This window comes from Fonsecaea multimorphosa (genome assembly GCF_000836435.1).
Source record: "Fonsecaea multimorphosa CBS 102226 unplaced genomic scaffold supercont1.7, whole genome shotgun sequence".
NCBI lineage: Eukaryota > Fungi > Ascomycota > Eurotiomycetes > Chaetothyriales > Herpotrichiellaceae > Fonsecaea > Fonsecaea multimorphosa.
The window spans coordinates 745,051-764,982 of NW_015971641.1; the positions used below are offsets into that span (position 1 = coordinate 745,051).

The 19,932-nt window shown below is 53.2% G+C and overlaps 8 protein-coding genes across 8 annotated transcripts; 5 read left to right on the forward strand and 3 right to left on the reverse strand.

Moving 5' to 3' along the window:
• Positions 1-803: 803 nt before the first annotated feature.
• Z520_04495 (uncharacterized protein) lies at positions 804-2,432 on the forward strand (the record flags this gene model as incomplete). Its single annotated transcript, XM_016775002.1, has 1 exon — positions 804-2,432. The coding sequence occupies one exon, from the start codon at positions 804-806 to the stop codon at positions 2,430-2,432; it is 1,629 nt and encodes a 542-aa protein (XP_016633982.1).
• A 971-nt stretch (positions 2,433-3,403) lies between these two features.
• On the forward strand, positions 3,404-4,591 carry Z520_04496 (uncharacterized protein; the record flags this gene model as incomplete). The annotated part of the gene is made up of 1 exon (XM_016775003.1): positions 3,404-4,591. The coding sequence occupies one exon, from the start codon at positions 3,404-3,406 to the stop codon at positions 4,589-4,591; it is 1,188 nt and encodes a 395-aa protein (XP_016633983.1).
• A 518-nt stretch (positions 4,592-5,109) lies between these two features.
• Z520_04497 (uncharacterized protein) lies at positions 5,110-7,319 on the forward strand (the record flags this gene model as incomplete). The annotated part of the gene is made up of 3 exons (XM_016775004.1): positions 5,110-5,300; positions 5,354-7,212; positions 7,270-7,319. 3 exons carry the CDS (start codon positions 5,110-5,112, stop codon positions 7,317-7,319), a joined length of 2,100 nt encoding a protein of 699 aa, XP_016633984.1.
• Positions 7,320-8,008: 689 nt separating this feature from the next.
• Z520_04498 (uncharacterized protein) lies at positions 8,009-8,785 on the reverse strand (the record flags this gene model as incomplete). The annotated part of the gene is made up of 1 exon (XM_016775005.1): positions 8,009-8,785. The coding sequence occupies one exon, from the start codon at positions 8,783-8,785 to the stop codon at positions 8,009-8,011; it is 777 nt and encodes a 258-aa protein (XP_016633985.1).
• Positions 8,786-9,804: 1,019 nt separating this feature from the next.
• Z520_04499 (uncharacterized protein) lies at positions 9,805-11,808 on the reverse strand (the record flags this gene model as incomplete). The annotated part of the gene is made up of 6 exons (XM_016775006.1): positions 9,805-10,085; positions 10,142-10,354; positions 10,422-10,589; positions 10,652-10,815; positions 10,877-11,284; positions 11,345-11,808. The coding sequence occupies 6 exons, from the start codon at positions 11,806-11,808 to the stop codon at positions 9,805-9,807; spliced, it is 1,698 nt and encodes a 565-aa protein (XP_016633986.1).
• A 921-nt stretch (positions 11,809-12,729) lies between these two features.
• Positions 12,730-15,044, forward strand: Z520_04500 (uncharacterized protein; the record flags this gene model as incomplete). The annotated part of the gene is made up of 5 exons (XM_016775007.1): positions 12,730-12,786; positions 12,854-12,970; positions 13,025-13,056; positions 13,147-14,321; positions 14,380-15,044. 5 exons carry the CDS (start codon positions 12,730-12,732, stop codon positions 15,042-15,044), a joined length of 2,046 nt encoding a protein of 681 aa, XP_016633987.1.
• Positions 15,045-16,376: 1,332 nt separating this feature from the next.
• Positions 16,377-17,052, forward strand: Z520_04501 (uncharacterized protein; the record flags this gene model as incomplete). Its single annotated transcript, XM_016775008.1, has 2 exons — positions 16,377-16,898; positions 17,002-17,052. The coding sequence occupies 2 exons, from the start codon at positions 16,377-16,379 to the stop codon at positions 17,050-17,052; spliced, it is 573 nt and encodes a 190-aa protein (XP_016633988.1).
• Positions 17,053-17,329: 277 nt separating this feature from the next.
• Positions 17,330-19,037, reverse strand: Z520_04502 (uncharacterized protein; the record flags this gene model as incomplete). The annotated part of the gene is made up of 3 exons (XM_016775009.1): positions 17,330-18,650; positions 18,700-18,898; positions 18,953-19,037. 3 exons carry the CDS (start codon positions 19,035-19,037, stop codon positions 17,330-17,332), a joined length of 1,605 nt encoding a protein of 534 aa, XP_016633989.1.
• Between the last annotated feature and the right edge of the window lie 895 nt (positions 19,038-19,932).

Below are 19,932 nucleotides of genomic sequence, written 5' to 3' on the forward strand. Positions count from 1 at the left end.
GGAGTTTTCTTTTTCCTCTTTTTAAGAACTAGCGAGCTAGGTAACTTTTTCTCTTTCCCTACTATTATGCTGTCTGTGAACCCAACCTCGAACGTCAGAACTCAACCCACAGTTTCCAAGCGGTGCATATAAACGCGCTAGTCGGAGTGACCCGTTCAACGTTGGAGTCGTTCCGTCGGAACAACCACGACCTAGGCGGTGGTTCTAACGGATGGAGACTCACCAGATTTCGCAGGGAGAAATTTTCTTTGCCCGTCCCTGATATCTGTTCAGCCATTGGTCAACTCGGCAATCGGCAAGGTTGAGATGGCAATGCTAAGGGCAAACCAGTCTCCAGACCCAATCAGACTCGCTGAGGTCCTCAGGCGGGGAATGCCCGAGATCGGACTACTCGGTCATGGGCCGTGGCTATTGGCAGGAATCAACATGGCCGACTCCAAAAGGAATCGCATACCCGTTGACGTCGCGGTCCAGGACGTTTATGGGGATCCCTGGAACCAAATCAGCATGGTTGGAGGACCTCGAAGGTGACGGTGAAGCCTGAAGGAGGACCTCAAGATGATTGTGGGTATGAGTTCTTTTTCTTTTGCAATCTCCCTGCATATCTACGGTCAACATCGTCCGCCCTGTGATCCGTCCTGTGAGTGTTGATAACCTTGTGCGACGTCCCACATTATTCCCCAAAGACTCTCAACACCCAGTCCCTCACTATTCTGTGTCGCTCTCCAACTTGACTCTCGTCGCCCCTTTCCACGGGAAATGACCACCAGTTTTCCAAAACCTTTTCTTTCGATATTAACAGGATGACCGGCGAACTCCATCATGACACTGTCCAAAGCGACAATGCCAGTCCTGAAATTCATCCGATCTCGTCACAATCAGACCGCCCTGCTTCTCTGGATCTCGAGAGGACACCAACAATCAGAATAAAAGACCATCATGCAGACGATAAACCCGATCTGGTACGCATACGGTCGACCGTCTCGGCGCACGACATACAGGGTGTTCCCAGTCATGACAGTTCCTTCGTCGAAGTCAATGCCGCTCAATATGAGCGTTTCAGCGAGCGTCGGAAAGTTGTCATGACCTGCGTCCTCTCGCTATGCGGCTTTCTGGCCCCTATTTCGTCGACCACCATCCTGTCGGCCATTCCTGAAGTAGCAGCCACTTTCAACACCGACGGCACCATTATCAACTTGTCGAATGCGCTATATCTCATCTTCATGGGTCTGTCACCTTGTCTCTGGGGTCCGATCTCCAACATTTATGGTCGCCGATGGCCGTGCATCATCTCCGCCATCCTCTTCTTCGCATTCAGTGTCGGCACTGCGCTGGCACCGAATCTGGCATCCTTCTTCATCTTCCGAATGCTCACCGCATATCAAGGTACCTCGTTTCTTATCGTCGGGAACTCCTGCTTGGGGGACATCTACACACCGACAGCGCGAGCGACCGCCCTCGGCTGGTTTCTCTCAGGGACACTGATCGGACCTGCGTTTGGGCCTTTCGTCGGAGGCATAATCGTCACATTCCGTTCCTGGCGCGACATCTTCTGGTTGCAGTCTGCCCTCGGTGGCCTCGCCGCCGTCTTGGTGATCTTGTTGCTTCCTGAGACGATTCCGGAAAAGAAGATCCACGAACTCCGCGAATATTCTCGAAAGGAACGAACATTGCGGATAGTTCATTGGGTGTCTCCTTTCCGCACGGCCGCATTGCTCTTCTCATACCCAAACCTGATCATCGCTGGCCTCGCATCAAGTGCTCTTGTCTGGAATATGTATGGGTTGCTCACTCCGATCCGCTACGTCCTCAATCCGCGGTTCCACTTGACATCCCCGATCCAGTCAGGGCTTTTCTACATTGCGCCTGGGTGTGGCTATCTGTTGGGCACGTTCTTTGGAGGTCGCTGGGCTGACCACATTGTCAAGAAGTGGATCCGGAAGAAGAACCGGCGTGTGGCTGAGGATCGTTTGAGGTCGTGCTATGTCTTCATTGGCGGCGTTGTGCCCGCTTGCATGCTCATATACGGTTGGTCGGTGGAAAAGGCGGTGGGTGGCGTTCCTCTACCCGTGGCAGCAATGTTCGTGCAGGGAGTCGCCCAGCTCTTCTGCTTCCCCAGCCTCAATACCTATTGTCTCGACGTCATGCAGTCCAAGGGTCGATCCGCAGAAGTTGTAGCGGGAAACTATATGATCCGGTACGCATTTGCTGCCGCAGGCTCTGCAGTGTGTTTGCCAGCGATTGAGGCAATCGGGGTTGGCTGGTTCAGCACAATCTCTGCCGTGTTTCTTGTCATCAGCGCAGTCGGAGTGTGGGCCATGACCACATGGGGCGAAGGCTGGAGACATGCCGTCGACGACAGGAAGAAAAAGAAACGGAAACAACGGGAACAAGAGAAGGCGAAGGAGAAAGGTGGGAAAGAGGGTGTGTGAAAATCAGAGATGATGAAGGCGTCCAAAGGAGAAGATCATATCGGATCATTTATCAGAAGCACTTTGACTGCTCCTAGCCATGGTTGACGGCGTTGATTTTACGGGGCAAGGAGTTGGATGGGCATGAATGACGCGACGAATTTACTAGAATTCAGCCGATGGAGAGATGTGCAGCGTTCAAAGGGGTATTATCAGCGGGTTTGGTTTACAGCAGGCATGGGCGTCCTTGGTATCGGGGCAAACCTCGTTGGTGGGGAGTTCGACTTTGGAGCTGAGCCTACGAGGATGTCGTTTTTCCACGGAAAGGGCGAAAGGCAGGCATAAAATAGAGAACACTGTCCGGTGGACCAGGTATAGAAGTATAACAGCCAGGAGCAGTGACAGGAATCAAAAGCATTGTAAAACCAGGTTTGGGGAGCTATAGCCTCACTCGGTCGGTCAGTCAGTCAGTCGGGGAGAGGTACTAGCCTCGCCCACCACGACATTTGTATGGACTGGGATAGATGGGCAGCCTTGCGAGACAGCAGTTCAAGTTCACAGCATGTGAAAAAAGGCGGGCGGGGGGCCACCAAAACAATGATGAAAGTGGGGGTTCAAAAGTTGTTTGGCCTGTCGACCTTTTGGACTTCAGGGTCTTCTCCATCGGCGTCCTCCGCCATCCGCATTTCGGACACTCGATTGCATCGAGTAAACAGACTGATTTGGGGACACGCACGCTACGGACCTGTAATAAAACCTTTGGGGATTTTCTTTCTTTCGATCTTCTCGTCTCCTTTGGTGTCATTCGTCTGAGTCCTTTGCCTATGAGCATCTCCAGGAAGTTGTCTTTTACAAGTGTATTTCTGACATCTGCTTACTTCGAGCCATAATCTTGAATACCCCCAGGAGTCATTCACTCTGCTCTGGTAGAGTTCGCCTGCGCTTCTATCAAAAAGAAAAACTCCTGATACACCCCCATATTCGAGCTAGCCATGGAAGTCAACATCCAACCGCAGGCCCTCTCGGAGACCATCGTCGACAGGACCCTTGGTTCAAGCAGCACGTCAACCTCTAGCATAACCGTGACGCCCATCCCCGCAGTCCTCATCGACACGACCTTCTCTTCCTCGACGAACCTGTCCACCACGGTCCTCGGCGCATCCATCGTGTCCTTCTCGGACGAATACTTCGCGGCCGCCGCCAACCTGCTCACACCCACACCTCCCGTTCGAAAACCGGGAGTGTTCGTACATACGGGAGCGTGGTACGACGGATGGGAGACGAGGAGGCACAACCCCAAGGAGTTTGACTGGGTGGTGATCAAGCTCGGCTGTGTGGCACAGATAGAGGCGGTGGAGGTGGACACGGCTTACTTTAACGGAAATGAGGCTCCGCTCGCTGGATTGGACGGAGTAGCCTTCTCGAGCGACGAGGATGATAGTGCTGCCGCAAAGGAAGGGTATGATGCGTGGACTGAAGTCCTACCCCCGCAGAAGTGTGGCCCTTCTCAACGGCAGGCATGGAAAGTATCTGGGCCAGGGGTGCAAGGCAAGCAATTCACGCATTTGAGGTTAAAGCAGTACCCAGATGGAGGCATTGCCAGGTTGAGGGTCTACGGCACAGTCATCCCACCGTCGTTACCGGCCAGTGTAACCTCGGGAAAGGAAGAGAGACCCCTGGAAGATCTAGCCAGTGCGCTCAACGGTGGTGTGGCCATTGAATGCTCAGACCAACATTTCGGCGGGAAGAACTATCTGCTTCTGCCCGGCCGAGGGAAGGACATGGGAGACGGATGGGAGACTGCCAGGAGCAGGGTCAAGGGTCACACAGACTGGGTGATTGTCCGCCTCGGGTTGAAGGGCAGGAAGATTGAGAGAGTGGTCGTCGACACCAAAGATTTCAGAGGGAATTTCCCTCGGGCGGTCAAGGTGGAAGGGTGGGCAATGGAAGTGGCCAAGGCCGCCCTGGGCACTGAGGCGGACCCCAAGCATGACGCCACAGGCTGGACAGCCCTGATCAAGGGAGAACAGCCTTGCCATGCGGACACAGAGCATGGCTTTGGGCTCGACCAGCTGGTGGCCTCTGAGCCTCCGGAAGGACATGTGTGGACACATGTGAAGATGACCATTATCCCTGATGGAGGGGTCAAGAGACTGAGGATAATTGGGAGGAGGGCGTGATAAGCATGATGCTACACAGAGATGTGCTTGTATACTTGGTCGTCTATACACGTAGATTGCTGTATTTGGCAGCCACAAGTCTCTGCATCTCACCACCTGGTATCGGCGGAGCGGAAAAGTCTCGTGAGCACTCGTGGCAATATCAAACGGCCGCCTCGTGGTTGGTTCGTTGCCGACGAGTCTCGATTCGCCTGGTGGCTGCCAAGACCGACATCGGCCCCACGTCTAGCACTGTCATTGGGCAGCGACTCTTCTCCGCAAAACCGGGAGGCAAAAATTGCAGATTAGGATGCCACCGACGCCAGTCACTGCCAGTCACTCACTTTCTCCTCCATGTCACTCCCACTTCCAATTCCGCACCTTCAGCGACACACACCTCCCGCTACCCACTGACTCATAATTCTTTTCCGTTTCTTATTTCCTACCCAGCGAGCAGGTAGCTTTCTTATTCCACAAGTTTCACACTCTCCCCTCTCTGGCCGTTGACGGTTGGACTTTATATCCTGAGAAAGGCAACCATGGCCACCAAAATGACGGGCATGCGGCCTGGCTCCAGTGCCATTCGCTCTTTGTCCCGAAGAAGACCTTCGTGTTCGCAACCCTTCTCCTCCACTGCCCCGGCAGCTGCACTGTCCCCCTACCGAAAGTCCCAAAAGTCCTCCCCGGAACAGTCAAGAAGACCTGCGACAACTGCAGCCGCTCAAGCACAGTGAGTCAATTAGAAAGGCCTGGCAAAGCGTGTTGTGCTGACCTTGCTGTAAGAACCACGCGACCGATCCCCAGCCCCGCCTTCAACAACGACTTCCGCCGAAATGAGCCCTCGCCTTTGGTCAACAGGCAAATGCCTGAGCTTGACGATTCGTTCGTGGGGCTCAGCGGAGGAGAAATCTTCCACGAGATGATGCTGCGACAGGGTGTCAAACACATCTTTGGCTACCCGGGCGGCGCCATTCTTCCAGTTTTCGATGCCATCTACAACTCAAAACACTTTGACTTTGTTCTGCCCAAACATGAACAAGGTGCAGGCCACATGGCAGAAGGGTATGCCAGAGTGTCCGGGAAACCTGGCGTCGTCCTTGTGACTTCGGGCCCCGGCGCAACAAATGTCGTGACCCCAATGCAAGATGCGCTCTCAGATGGGACGCCCATGGTCGTCTTCTGCGGCCAGGTACCAACCACTGCTATTGGCACCGATGCCTTCCAGGAAGCTGATGTGGTTGGGATTTCAAGAGCCTGCACAAAGTGGAATGTCATGGTCAAGAGCGTGGCGGAACTGCCCAAGAGAATAAAGGAAGCCTTTGAGATTGCCACTTCGGGACGACCTGGTCCCGTCCTCGTTGATTTACCCAAAGATGTCACAGCTGGCATTCTACGGAGACCGATTCCCATGCAATCGACCCTGCCCTCACATCCTTCCGCCGCCACCCTCGCTGCCAGAGAGCTCTCCCGGAAACAGTTGGAGGGCACCATCAGCCGTGTGGCTGATCTTATCAATAAGGCAAAGAAGCCACTGATATATGCGGGCCAAGGTATTTTGGGTTCTCCCGACGGCCCCAAGCTTCTGAAAGAATTGGCGGACAAGGCCTGCATTCCCGTAACGACGACCTTGCAAGGTCTCGGAGGGTTTGATGAGCTTGACCCCAAGTCTTTACATATGCTCGGTATGCACGGCGCCGCCTATGCCAATATGGCCATGCAAGAAACCGACCTCATTATCGCCCTCGGAGCTCGTTTTGACGACCGAGTAACACTTAACATTGCGAAATTCGCGCCGGAAGCGAAAAGGGCTGCGGCAGAGAAACGAGGCGGTATCGTCCATTTTGAGATCATGCCCAAGAACATCAACAAGGTCGTGCAAGCGACTGAAGCTGTCGAGGGTGACGTGACGACCAACCTCGCCGACCTGGTACCCAAAGTCAAGGCTGTCAAAGAACGGCCCGAGTGGTTTGCGCAGATTAACGACTGGAAGAAGCGATTTCCTTTGAGCAGCTATGAAAAGGAGACGCCCGACGGCCTGATCAAGCCGCAAACCTTGATTGAAAAGCTCTCAAACATGACCGCCCACATGAAAGAGAGGACCATTATCGCTACCGGTGTGGGCCAACATCAAATGTGGGCCGCGCAGCATTTCCGATGGCGGCATCCTCGGTCGATGGTCACATCAGGAGGTCTTGGTACCATGGGTTACGGTCTCCCCGCTGCGATCGGCGCGAAAGTTGCCGCACCGGACGCCCTGGTTGTCGACATTGACGGCGACGCCTCTTTCAACATGACTCTGACGGAACTCAGCACGGCGAGTCAATTCCAGATCGGCGTCAAGGTGATTGTCTTGAACAATGAGGAGCAGGGTATGGTCACGCAGTGGCAGAGTCTCTTTTACGAAGACAGATTCGCCCATACGCACCAAAAGAATCCCGATTTCGTCAAACTCTCAGAAGCCATGGGTGTGCCGGCACGGAGGTGCTTGAAGCCTGCTGATGTGGAGGAGAGTTTACGGTGGTTGATTGAAGGTAGTGGCGAGGGTCCGGCGCTCTTGGAGGTCGTTACCGACAAGAAGGTGCCGGTGCTGCCGATGGTACCGGCAGGCAAGGCCCTGCATGAGTTTTTGGTTTACGATGAAGGTACGTTTTGATACTGTCCCCAGAACCTGGACGACCTGAGCTAACTTTTTGGCGCAGCGAAAGAAAAGGAGCGGAGAGCCGTTATGAAGCAACGGTCTGGGCATTAAGTACCGAGCCTTGTGAACGAAAAGGAGAGTGTGTGTTTATGGGATCCCAAAAAGACTTCGATGATGTTGGAAAACCCCCAAAAAGTTGTTTCCCAAACCAAAAAAAGTCGTACGACAATGTCCATACGCGCTTGGAATTCTGTATAGGCGAACATACGCATTTTCTTGCCCACGAAACATTCCCCAAAAAGGGGGAATATTTCCACCAAAAATTCCGTTTACTTTTCAAATCTGCTCTCACTCTTTACAGATCTGCTGTCTGCTAATCATTTTGCTGTGAATTGACTTGACTTGACTTGACACGAACGGGGCCCCTTTTCTTCTCTATCTCTCTTTGTACCTTCTCGAAAAAGCGGCACCCACCCTACCTAACCTAAGATACGTAGTACTCGAGGCTCTGGGAGAGTAGGATTGGAGATCTTTCGAGATGCAGGGATGTCGGCCAGGAGTGCGGTGCCTTCTGTCTCTTGCTATGGCCTATGCATGTCCCTATGCCCGCTGAGCGACCTCAAATGTAGTATCATGTTTTCTTTTGAGGGGGAACAGACCACAGGGCCAACTCCAGCATAAGTCGTCCGTTGCAACACGGAAAACGTCGATCGAAGAAAGGTGAAAATTGCATTTTAATGGTTATCATCACGGGATGCGATAAAATAGGGCAGCCATTCACTACCCTACCGTTATCGTTGTCACCGTTGTTGTATCGTCTTCAACTTCTCATCAACCAGCCTGCCGACAATCTTCTCCAACATGGCCGGCACACCTCCCCCTGCGGCACCGGCACCGGCACCTCGTTGTTGTTGTTCACCTCCCAAGTTCTCCTCAAGGTACCCGACGACGCTCTTCTCGACCAACTTGCCCACGATATCGATCTCGACATTGACCTCGTCCCCGGACGATTTCGCCGCCATGACGACCCGCTCCTGCGTGTACGCGATGAGCATGACCTCGAACCAACCCTGGGCATCGTCCACGCGCGTGACGGTCAGACTGGCGCCGTCGAGGGTAACGTAGCCCTTTTCGACAATGTAGCGCAGCACGGCGGCGTCGCGGGGCGCGAGGCGGAACGTCAACGCGTTGCCGTCGGGCGTCACGGACACGATCCGCGCCACCGTGTCCACGTGGCCCTGGACGAAGTGTCCGCCCATGCGCGTCGAGGCGCTCACGGCCCGTTCGAGGTTGACTTTGGCCCCCTCGCGCAGGGAGCCGAGGTTGGTGCGCCGCAGCGTCTCGGGCGCGACGCCGACCTTGAAGCCCGTGTAGGGCGGCGGTCCCTGGGAGGGTTCGAGTTCCGTCACCGTCAGGCATGTGCCGTTGACGCAGATCGAGTCGCCCAGCGCGGCGTCCGTGAGGATCGTCCCGCAGTCCGAGATGGTCAGCGACGTGCCGTTTCCGCCTGATGTCGACGGGTCCAGCGCCACGAGCGACGTGACTGTGCCGATCGTCTCGACGAGGCCCGTGAACATCTTTGCTGTTCTGTACTCGGAGGAGGGGGAGAGGGAAGCATTCAAGGTCTGGGCGTGCGGAGTAAATGTGTACACCAGTTTTCCCTTGCTCTTTTTCTTTTCCTGGAAATACACAGCGAGAGGGGGGTTCTGCGCACGGAAGTATCTATCGAGGAGTCCGCAGGAGTTTGGGGAATGTCTTGGATGGGAAAACAGAATTGGTCAGCACAGCGGAAGGCGAAGGTTGAAGGTGGAGAGAAGGCTTTGTCAATGATTGCGAGATTCTTATTACTTTTTTGTCGTTTCCCGCCCGCGGCCCCGCATCGGGCGCTGCAGCCTCGCATGCTTTCACCTCGGTGACGAGGCTGGAAGGAAATAACCTAGACTTTTCGCAAGCCACTCTGATGAGACAGAAAGTTCTATAAAACAGGTCTTAAAAATCAGCCACCTCCGCTGGCGCTCTGGGGGTATCATATTATTAGGGAGAGCTAAACCCTGCCGAAAGAGACCGACTTTACCCACCCCCCGCTTCATGTTCTGTATATACCTCGTCATACCGTGCAGTATTCACCGGTTCACTTTTTGGTATTTTGTTACAATGGAGGCTGTTTCCTCTTTCTTTCTTTCATCTCCTTCTGCTATCCCAGTTATTTGGCGTTCCGTTAGGGCGTTACCGATTCTGATACAGGATGCGAAGGTCGCGATTGCGCCCCCATATTCGGGAACACAAATGATCCGAGAAATGCGAGGCCTCGACGGATACGTGTTGGTACGTGGTTCCTTCAACGGAGTCCTTCTCCAGCAATCGAATAGCACCGTCGAATCATTGTTGGTTGGCTCATGTGGTCGACAGGTCTTGACCTCGTGGAGGTGCCCGCCCAAGAGGAGCGGCCATGTAAAGGGTCGACTCATGACCTTGGAACTCTGCTTCGGCCCATACCACTCCACGATAGGTGATGCTGTTCAGCCGCTTTTTTTCCTGTTTGGGCGACAGCTGAGAGCAAGCTCGAGGAGACTATCACGGTCTGTTGACACGACAGTCAGCGTTTTGAATCATGGGTGAAGAGAGCACCACGAGTGAGCCCACCTTCTTGGTGTTCGAAATAAATTTCCGCCATGTCCAGGTAAGGGAGACTTCGGTTCCAAGAGAACCGTCGGGTCAGCGACCTGGCCGGCGACAGGGTCGAGTCCGAGTTCCAGGTTGACGTGGATGCCCTTCTCTCAGCTTCGATCTCGTTGATCTGGGCATGTATACCCGTCAACAGCAGAGTCGACTTCCGACCTGTCCCCCTGCTCTCAATTTTGATGCTGTCTTGACACACTGTACCCCTGGACGTCAGCAGTATGATCACCATCAAAGCACAGGTGTATACTGACGGTTGAACTCCATGTACTTCTTCCGCCGCTTCCCCTTTTCCTGGATCAAATGCACCATAAATCGCATCTCTGATCCCACCTCCCAGACCCGCACGTTCTCCAAGCCGACGATGCGATCATCGTCTCGGCCGAAATGGGGGCGACAAATTTCGGTTACCGGTACCACAAGCCGAAGACTGGATCCATAGACTATTGCCTGAAATCGTTCACAGTCTATGGCCAGAGATGTCATGGTCAAAATCGTGCTGCAAAAAATGGCTCCGCGGACAAAAGGACTCACCAGGGACACTCCGGAACTTGTACTGGACCCAAGTGGTCGGAATTCTGGGGTGATCTCTCCGTTGGCCCTCTTCGATGGTGAAGAAGGTCAGACCCTCGCCTTGCTCTACCACAGCTATGAGTTCATCGCCGTTGATCGAATAGGGAATAATGTATTCCCAAGTGGGTACTAGAGAAGGCTCATCAGGTCTGAGGACCAGGACATCTGTCAGGAAAGGAATGGAGTCGCACCTCGCTGCCGGAAGCGTATGGTTCTCTTGTCGTTCAAAGTCCAAATATCTTCCACAGCAGCACCGTTCTTGATGAGCAGCACTCTTCCCGAGTCACTGGCCTCTATCGAAACTCCGTCCGCCGCCCCAGGCTTTCGCCAGACAAAATTAACCGAGTCAACACGTCTGGGTGGAAAGAAATATCAGCATTGGCTCTCCATATCACCATAGACTGGGTTTGAAATACATTTCGGTAAAGTTAGCATGCGCGGTCAGCTTATCAACGAAGTCTTGCTGTTCTTTGATGGACGCGAGCTTGACGTGGCGGTACTGATCGCCTGGGGTGACTCCAGGAAAACTCTCCGGCAGGGTCAATTGGTTGTCAATGTCCTGTCCAAAGTCGTAGTCATCAAGGCCGACTGTCGGACCTGGCAGCCATAGAGGAGCTATGGACTGAGTTTTCGGATTTGAGGAAAGTTCCGGAGAATTGAACTGGCTTCCAGACCCCCTTGCCGTGATCGACGGTGACGTTGGATCAGGAGATGGACCAAAGGGACTAGACATAGGGGTTGTGGACGAGCTTTGGTTTGACACTGCAACGGCGACCATATCTTTCAGGTCGCTCACTTGGTCTGCAAGTTGACTAACTCGATCACTGCATCAAGAGTGTGTCAGCTCCCAAGATGGATCCCTCTTCTCGCTTGCAAGAACATACGTGAGCAGTCCGTTCTCCAGCCAGGTCAGCCACTGAATATGTCGCAACAGCTCTCCTCGAAGGTTCTCCACCACAACGTCCTTTGTCGTCCATTCAATTTTGTGGTAGACGGTCTTAAAGGCTTCGATCCATTGATGCCAGGCGGCCTCTGCGCCCGTGGGGCTTCCGTTCCTGTTCACGATGTGCTCATACTTGGTCGCGATCTTTTTCAATTTCTTGGTCGTCTCCACACATTGCTCGAGCATACCCTGAATGTTGCTCTTCACGTCGGCATGATCTTTCAGCATGGCACCGTGCCGGCGAAGCCTGCTGGCAGCTGTCGCCACGCATGATTGGTACCGGTCTGTTTCCTGGATAAAGAGCTTGACCTCGTTCGGCGCATGTGTTGCGGCATGTAGTGTTTTGGCTACTTGTGTAGTGACCTGAACTAGGGCGATAACATCTCCTACGCCGTTAATAGCCATAGGACAACTGAAAAGCAAAGTAAGGTCACCCAACAGAAGCAATCAACTCTGGTAATGTCACCTCCAAAAAAGCTTATGTCGTCAAATGAACATGTACCGAGTAGAAAGCCCATGAACCAACAGGCCCCCGTAGAGTCATCAGCATGGTGGCTATAGTCGGCGAGTTGGGCAAGATCCATCGGCAGCTTCCGCGCGTGGCAGAGGGTCCTTGACTCCTGGCCCGAGCTTCGAATTTGTCGACATGCTCAGCTTCGACGAAGACGAACAAGTCGGGCCAATTGGAAAGGCAACGTCGGAAACGTGGACAATGAATGAGCCTTGCTAGCAGAGCCCCGCGCTAGCTTAGATCAGGAGATGGCCACAAGTGATGCGAAGGCGCAGGGTTGTGAAACAAGGCAACGGCTGTGTTGTCTTCCTGGCTCAATGTGGCATGGGGTTCTGGGCAGGATGAAAGGAGATCCTGGAATCCGGTCAGTTGGCGTGATTGATATGGAGTTCGGACGTTGGACGGCCCAATCATGTCTCAGCCGCATCGAACAGGGCGCGTACAGCAGGGTTCAGGGGCTCAGAGGTATTCGCACAAGGCTGCCTAGTTGACTTGCTAGAGAGCATAGCCTGTGCTCCGGACCCCTAGCTGTTGATCGTGAAGCGAAGGCAACAACAGCCATCCCTCTTCCAGAGGAACTTATGCAGCTGGGCTATTTGCAAGGCGAACACAGCCTGAACGCGCGATTTTGTGATTTTGTATCTTGTGCTGTAGTTCTTGCTTCCAAGTTAAACAGTAACTCTCTGCAATGCTTTCCATTCGATTTCTGTCCGCCCAATACAGTGGGTGAAAGCGCATTTGTTGTCCGTTGTCCTTCAGCCTGATGCCGGCAGATTGTGAACAGTGAGAGCTTGACAGTCGGACAAACAGCCATCATGGTTAAGAGGCATAAAGCCTTTCGGGACCTGGAGGATGAGTATAAGCACATACAGGTAAATCGGCCTTACTGCATTGTGCGAGCCGCCGTCTGCGTTCTGACGCTGATTGTTATTGCCAAAGGATCCGACTCTTCGTCGTCGTCTCATTTTGCGGGATATCAATGAACGATCTTTCAGCCGCGCTCATGTTCGAGCGATCCTGGTTGCCGGGACGGGCTTCCTGACTGACAGTTATGATGTTGGTGATCTCTCGACGTGTTTGGCTAGTTCATGTGTTCTGACATTCCACCAGATTTTTGCTATCAATCTGGTCTCTGATATGATGTAAAGATCTCTTGTCCCTCTTCTTCTGTGGCGATGCTCCTGTCATCAGACGCTCCTCGTCATCTGTGTACGCTGACAGAGATTGGCAAGTGGGTTTTGTTACTTCCCCGGGCATGGGAACAAGATCCCCCAGGTCGACGATACCTTGATCAAGGTCATGACTTCGGTCGGCACCGTCATCGGGCAGCTGTTTTTTGGTTGGCTTGCTGACAGGGTTGGGAGAAAGCGCATGTATGGCTACGAATTGCTCATCATCGGGCTGGCAACTCTGGGCCAATGCATCACCGGTCCTTCGTCAGCCATCGGCATCACAGGACTGCTGGTGTTTTGGAGAATCCTGATGGGTATCGGTATCGGTGGCGATTACCCTCTTGCGAATATCATCACTTCTGAGTTTGCTTCGACCAAATGGAGAGGCACAATGGTTGCCGCCGTGTTTTCGACTCAGGCTCTTGGTCAATTCATAGCCAGTCTCGTTGCGACGATTGTCATTGCGGCATTCAAAGATCAGATTAACAACGACGACAACTTCTGTAAGGACAGTGTCTGTTATCAAACGCCTGCTGCACAACTAGCTGTCGACAGGATGTGGAGGATCATTATCGGAGTGGGCGCCGTTCCTGCGGCGTTTGCGCTCTATTATCGTTTAACCATCCCAGAGACACCCCGATACACCTTCGACGTGAATCGTGATGTGGAGCAGGGCTTTGCCGACTACAAAGGATGGGTTCAAAACACCATTGGACCCAGAACTGGACAAGGAGAGGTCGAAGATGAGAGAAGGGAAATCCGCGCCGGCTTGAGACCCGGTGAGACTCTGGGCGGCCTTGATGCTGCCGTCGTACCCCAGTCCTCATGGAACGACTTCAGACGCTATTTCCGACGGGGCTTCAACGGCTGGATTCTCCTTGGGACTTGCGGATCGTGGTTTTTCCTGGATGTGGCATATTATGCCCTGGCTTTGAATAACACCATCTTCCTCCAGAAAATGGGCTTCGGGTCCGTCCACGACAGCGACCCTACAAGATTCTACACGATTCTCCGAAATGGCGCGGTTGGCAATCTGGTCCTGGTGGTTGCCGGTGCTATTCCGGGTTCCATCTGTGCAATCCTGCTTGTGGACAGAATAGGACGCAAATCGATCCAAGTCGGGGGATTTGCTATGATGACCATCCTCCTTCTGATTCTCGGAAGTTCTTTCCAGAGCATGTCCGACGCTTCGCGGGTGGCTTTGTTTGTTTTGATCCTGTTCTTTGTCAACTTTGGTAAGTGAACCCCCTCCGAATTCACTCCGCGCCCTTGATTGATGGATTTTTTTGCAAGGTCCCAACTCGACAACCTTCATTGTCGCGGGTGAGTGCTTCCCAACCAGGTACAGGAGCACGTGTCATGGATTGGCGGCGGCCTCTGGAAAAGTCGGTGCAGTTCTCGCCCAAGCGCTGACGGGCCCACTGCGAAACATCGGATTTGAAAAGGGCGAGGACGACGCCTCACCATGGCTGCCCCATGTCATCCAGATACTTGGTGGGTTTGCGTTTTTGGGTCTCCTCTGCTCCTTCCTCATCCCGGAAACGATGGGGCGGTCGCTTGAAAAGCTGGCAGGGGAGGAGCCGAGAGCACTGGAAGGCGAAGAAGCGAGCGACGAGGACGAAAATACCCATCCAAAGTCGCTCCTGGGGTCGATGTGGGTTTCATGCACGCCTGTGGTGTTGTGTCAGTGGATTTTCCGCGGGCGCAACCATGCAACTGCATATAATGACATTGATGCCGGCCAAGGAACACTTTCTGGAGAGCGGGTATCATTGTCCAGAATGGCCGCGGGCAACGAGGCGTCCCCTTCCAAGCCCATTGTTCCCAGAGGCGATCCGCCCGACCAACAAGATGACGGAGGACTAAAGATACTCGAGACCGAGATAGAGAGGATCTCCGGGGAAAGCTCTGACCGAAGAGGCCACGATGATGCTGATGATATCCGGCAGATCACTTGAAAAGTCAAAAGTGTAGCCTGTATTTGAGGATGTTTTGGCTCTAAGATCTGTGTTAGAAGCGATATAATACGAGAATAGATCTGTTTTGCTTAATCGAATCGAATATCGAGGCAGAGGCAGTCAACCTTTGAACGTCACCTTTCATTCTTGCATTGTATACCTGGTCATCGACTGGTATGGTCACCTGTACCGACGGTGCTAAGATGATATCGGGCCGATGTTGACCTCGTCGTGTTCTACTCAAGTTTGACTACCTATAAGAGAATGGAAGTCCACCATCATCTGTGTCTCCATCATATCGGCAAAACTCGAGCGGAGCAAATATTGCATACCGGATTCTATGTATGATAAATTTCGAGGAAAAGAATAGCCAGGGCTAGATGATATGAGTGTGAGCGAGCATGAGCCATCTGATCGGCTCGAACAGAAAAATGAAAACCATGCCATTTTCACTTTGCTAAACGCTGGCAGAAGGAGTTTGAAGTGTGTCTGCAGGTCCAGGTCGCGCACCAAGAAGCCTGCTTGGGCCAGACTGTGTACAATATTGGTGTTTACCGCCCATCTTTGCAATTACAACCGACCCATATACATTGCGTGGGCAGTCTACACATGTCTGATCATGTTGTGCGGTGAGATATGCCACGATTCACACCCTGTGTTGCAGCAGAACCATGCCCTTTGACATAAGGTCCAAACTCCAACCTGTAGTACACTATAGCGGAACCTTCATGGGGTTCACGTCGAGAAGTTAGCGTCAGGATAGAAGTTACGGATCAACAGCACGAAGCAGCGACGCTGATGGTGGTGGTGGTGGTCATGGAGACAAATAGCATCGTTGATGAATATCAAATGGCTCCTTGCGTGCAAGGAGCGAAAGGGAACTTGAAACTGGCTTGCGCGCCAAGACTATACGCGGTGGCGCCATATCAGCTGACCTATAGAATGACTAAGACTCGGGAAACATTCCCGTCCTGGAGAAAACGGCAAGCCCCTCGGCCTTCGGAGCCAAAGTGCGGGACTTGCGTTCTTCTCATCCACCCTCTTCCACGGCAAGGCCACTGACTGGCATATATACTCCGTCCTTGAAGCGTCATCCCCCAGTTCTCCATCATCTTCTATAACTGACCCCTTCAAGTTCCACCATTACACCTCTGAAATCGAAAGAACAGGTCAAAGCCTTTGCTTAGCTTTGTGCAACCCGCGAAGATGAGCCAGATTCCACCAGGTCCGACGTCCTCTCCTTCCCCGTCCGAATCTTAATGAGGCAGCCCCCGCAGGGGTTTGGCTAACAAGAGAGAAATAATAACAGAAGTCGAAGCACATCACAAGATAATGCGGGAGACATTGTACGTTGTCCCGGACCTTGGGGCACAAGACTGGCTATCTATATCTTCTGGATCTTCACTAAAACATCGGGCCCATATTTACAGCTTCGCAATCACAACCCCCCTCCTCACACCCCTCAACCTCACCCTCGTGGTCCTGATCCTTACACTCGCCTACCTCCGCCTGCGCCCTTCCTCCCCCGCGTCCCTGCCCCCCGGTCCCCAACCCATCGTTTTCAAGACCTTCACCCCGCGGACCCTCCTCAAATACAACGGCGAATCCGGCTCCCCCGTCTACCTAGCCGTGCGCGGCAAAGTCTACGATGTCTCCTCAGGCCGCAACTTTTACGGCCCCGGCGGTCCGTATGAGAACTTTGCCGGAAGGGACGCAACGAGGGGTTTGGCGTGTCAGAGCTTCGATGAGGAGATGCTCACAAAGGACCTCGACGGGCCGTTGGATTCGTGCGACGACTTGACGCCCGAGCAGGTGGAGAACTTGAATGGGTGGATTGAAAGGTTTGATGAGAAGGTGAGTTACCTCCCCTCGACCCTTCGACGAGGGGCAACATACATATACATGTGCTCCGCGAATGGATGGTCAAGACCCAAGGTATACTAACCTTTCGATCCAGTATCTGGTGGTGGGCAAATTGATGCCTTTTCGGAAGACCGAGTTCCATTAGTTCTACAGGACATCAGATCGTATGAGACATACGTAAAGACCAAGAATTGCCAAAAGCAAACGATGTTCTGGTACAAGCATATCTTTTCACGTTCCGTGGTAACTGCTATCATAGCTAAGAAGCTCTAAAGTTACAGTCTCGTAAGCCGTTCATCAGCTAAACTCATGCCCCGATCCTTCGTTGAGTAATCCATCACCGAACCAACTCCCTTGTCCTTGTGTCGCCACGGGATGAGAGCCCACCTCCATCTAAGGGTATCCACCATGCCCATTTCCACCTACAGTTCACTTTTAGCGCTCGCGGCACTCTTGGAAGCAACGCTGGATGCGGAACTGGCAGACTTTGATGCCACGCTGGACGCTGAACTGGCGGAGTTGGATGCCGATGTCGATGCAGTGGCAGCAGTACCTTGGGCCTGTCCAAGAACCCATTGCAATCCACTCTTAATGCGTTCAAAGATGGTTCCGGAAGGAGTCGATGTGCCGTATTTGAAGTAGTTGTATTGCTTCTTGGCTTGGGCGCGGAGCTCATTGGTGGTCGAGCCCTGGTAGTTGGGGATTCCATAGCTATCGAGATACGACTTCAATTCGCTATCGGACCAGGTGTCAAAAGTGGTGTCCTTCGCGGCGTCGGTTTGCTTAGCGAGATAACTGGTGACCGATGCGTAACTGGGTCCGCCGCTCTTGGAAGCAGAAGCATAGGAATCCTGCGCTTGTTTGACCAAGTCATCACGACTTGCCTTGGCGCTCTTCTTGTACTTCTTGCCGTGGGCTTCAAGGTATTTCTGGAGATTCTCAAGGGTCCAAGTGTCAAAGGTCCATGCCGACCAACCAGTCGCAGCCTTGTGCTTGTTCAATCGAACTTGCTTCAAGAGCTCGTCCCGCTTGCTGGCCTGAGGAACTGGCACCCCACGGGAGTCGAGATAAGCTTTGAGGCGAGAATCAGACCATGAATCAATCGCCGAGTTGAATGCATCGTCGGCCATCAGAGAGGCATCATCGGTTGCCTTTGCATACTCGTTGCCAGCAGACGAAGTCGCAGCGCCAAATGCGGACGCGCCCGAGCTGGAAAGCGAGGAGCCGCTTGCCTCGAGCTTCGAACGTTGTCTGCGAGCCAATGCGATGAGTTCGTTCTTCCTGCTACCCTGTGGGACAGGGACTCCATGGCTGTCGAGGAATTCTTTCAGCTGGCTGTCGGACCAAGCATCAAACAGAGCATCACTGAGGCTGGCCTGTGCACTGGAGGCGGATTTGCTGGCCACGGAGCTGGCGCTGTAGTAGGAAGCACTCGCAGAAGACGCGGCCGACGACATGTTGAGGGAGGCCAATCGAGAATTGCGGCGAACATGGGCGATGAGCTTGTCACGAGTAGTGGGCTGTGGAACCGGGATACCACGCTCGTCGAGGAACTCCTTGAGATCAGACTCGGACCAAGTCGAGTAGAGCCAGTCGCCCGGGTAGGAGGCGTACTCTCCCAGCGATTTTGCAACGGAATCGTAGTGCTGGCGGGCAGTGGTCAAGAGGGTATCTCTGTTACGTGGCTGGGGAGCAGGGATGTTATGGTGATCAAGGAAGCTCTTCAGAGACGACTCGGTCCAGCTATTGGATGTTAGCGAGGGCGACAACAAAAGTACCATTCGAGCCTTACCTGTCGAAGATCCAGTCCTTGACACTGTGGTAGCTATCACTAGTCTTGTCCCCAGTTGAAGCGACAGGGTCGACCACCTTGGCCTGCCAATTCTCTTTAACGAGGTTCTCGAGGTCTTTTCTATCCGCAGGAGTGGGATAAGGAACATCGTGATCGGAAAGCCAGCGCTCGAGTTCGGTCTCATGCCACTTATTGTATGCTAGAAATGAGGTTAGCAGCGTCCCTGTGAGCGTCGTGTGCACTTTGGTCATACCAGCTTTGCTGAACCAAGTACTGGCAACAACGGCCTCGGTCGAAGCCAAAGCGACGACGAGGAATTTGGAGAAGGAGAACCTCATGATGGCTGTTTGATTTTGAGGTGTCTTCGGGTAGGTATGGGTAATGAGAGGAGAGAGAGAGAGAAGATCTTTTGAACAACTTTGAACGGACTTGAAAGGTTGAAGAGGAAGTTCAGGCAAAGTTGACAGATTGAATGTTTGTGCCAACCTTGACGTCAGAGTTTGTTCACCATTTTACTGGTTCGATGGGCGGTGATGAAGGGCAGGTGAGAGTTTCCCAGGTGAGGCAGAAGTGGCGCCACAGGGTGAATGCCCAGGTGTAGCCAGGCACGCAGGCACCGAAGATTTCGATTCTAACCATACATCTAGCTACCCAACTACCTAGATAGCCAACTGGGTGGCCTCCACAGCCAGCACAGTTTGCCCTCTACAACAGCCACTCTACGCACTGGCAGTAAAAGCTGTGCCAGTGTGCCAGTCCAATGTTGCGGGACAAGAGTCCGACGAAACAAAACAGCTGCAGAGCTCCAGGTGCGTGACGCCAACGACTGACGCGATTCGTGATGCGGGGAAAGCAAAACACGCGAAAACTTAGCCTGACGTCACCACCACTTAGAGTGCCACTTGGGTGCCACACAGTCGCAGGTACTGGGACTATTCGGCGCAGGAAAATACCAGGGAATTGTATGAGGATGGGTTGTTTACGTCCGCCGAGGTAGTCACCCGGAGTACAGAAGACTGCTACTCTCAACTCAGTACCTAGGTAGTCAATCCACTTGAATGGTGCAGGCTCCAGAGCATGAGGGCAAGGCTGATCTGTGCCCGTAGTACTCATTCTAGCAATAGGCTTGGCACTCAATGAAGTCATACAATACATCAGAGGATCATCAGTGGCACTCAGGCTCCTTACAAGTTTCCAAGACTTTTTGACCTTTGCTTTCAATGTCCTTCTGAA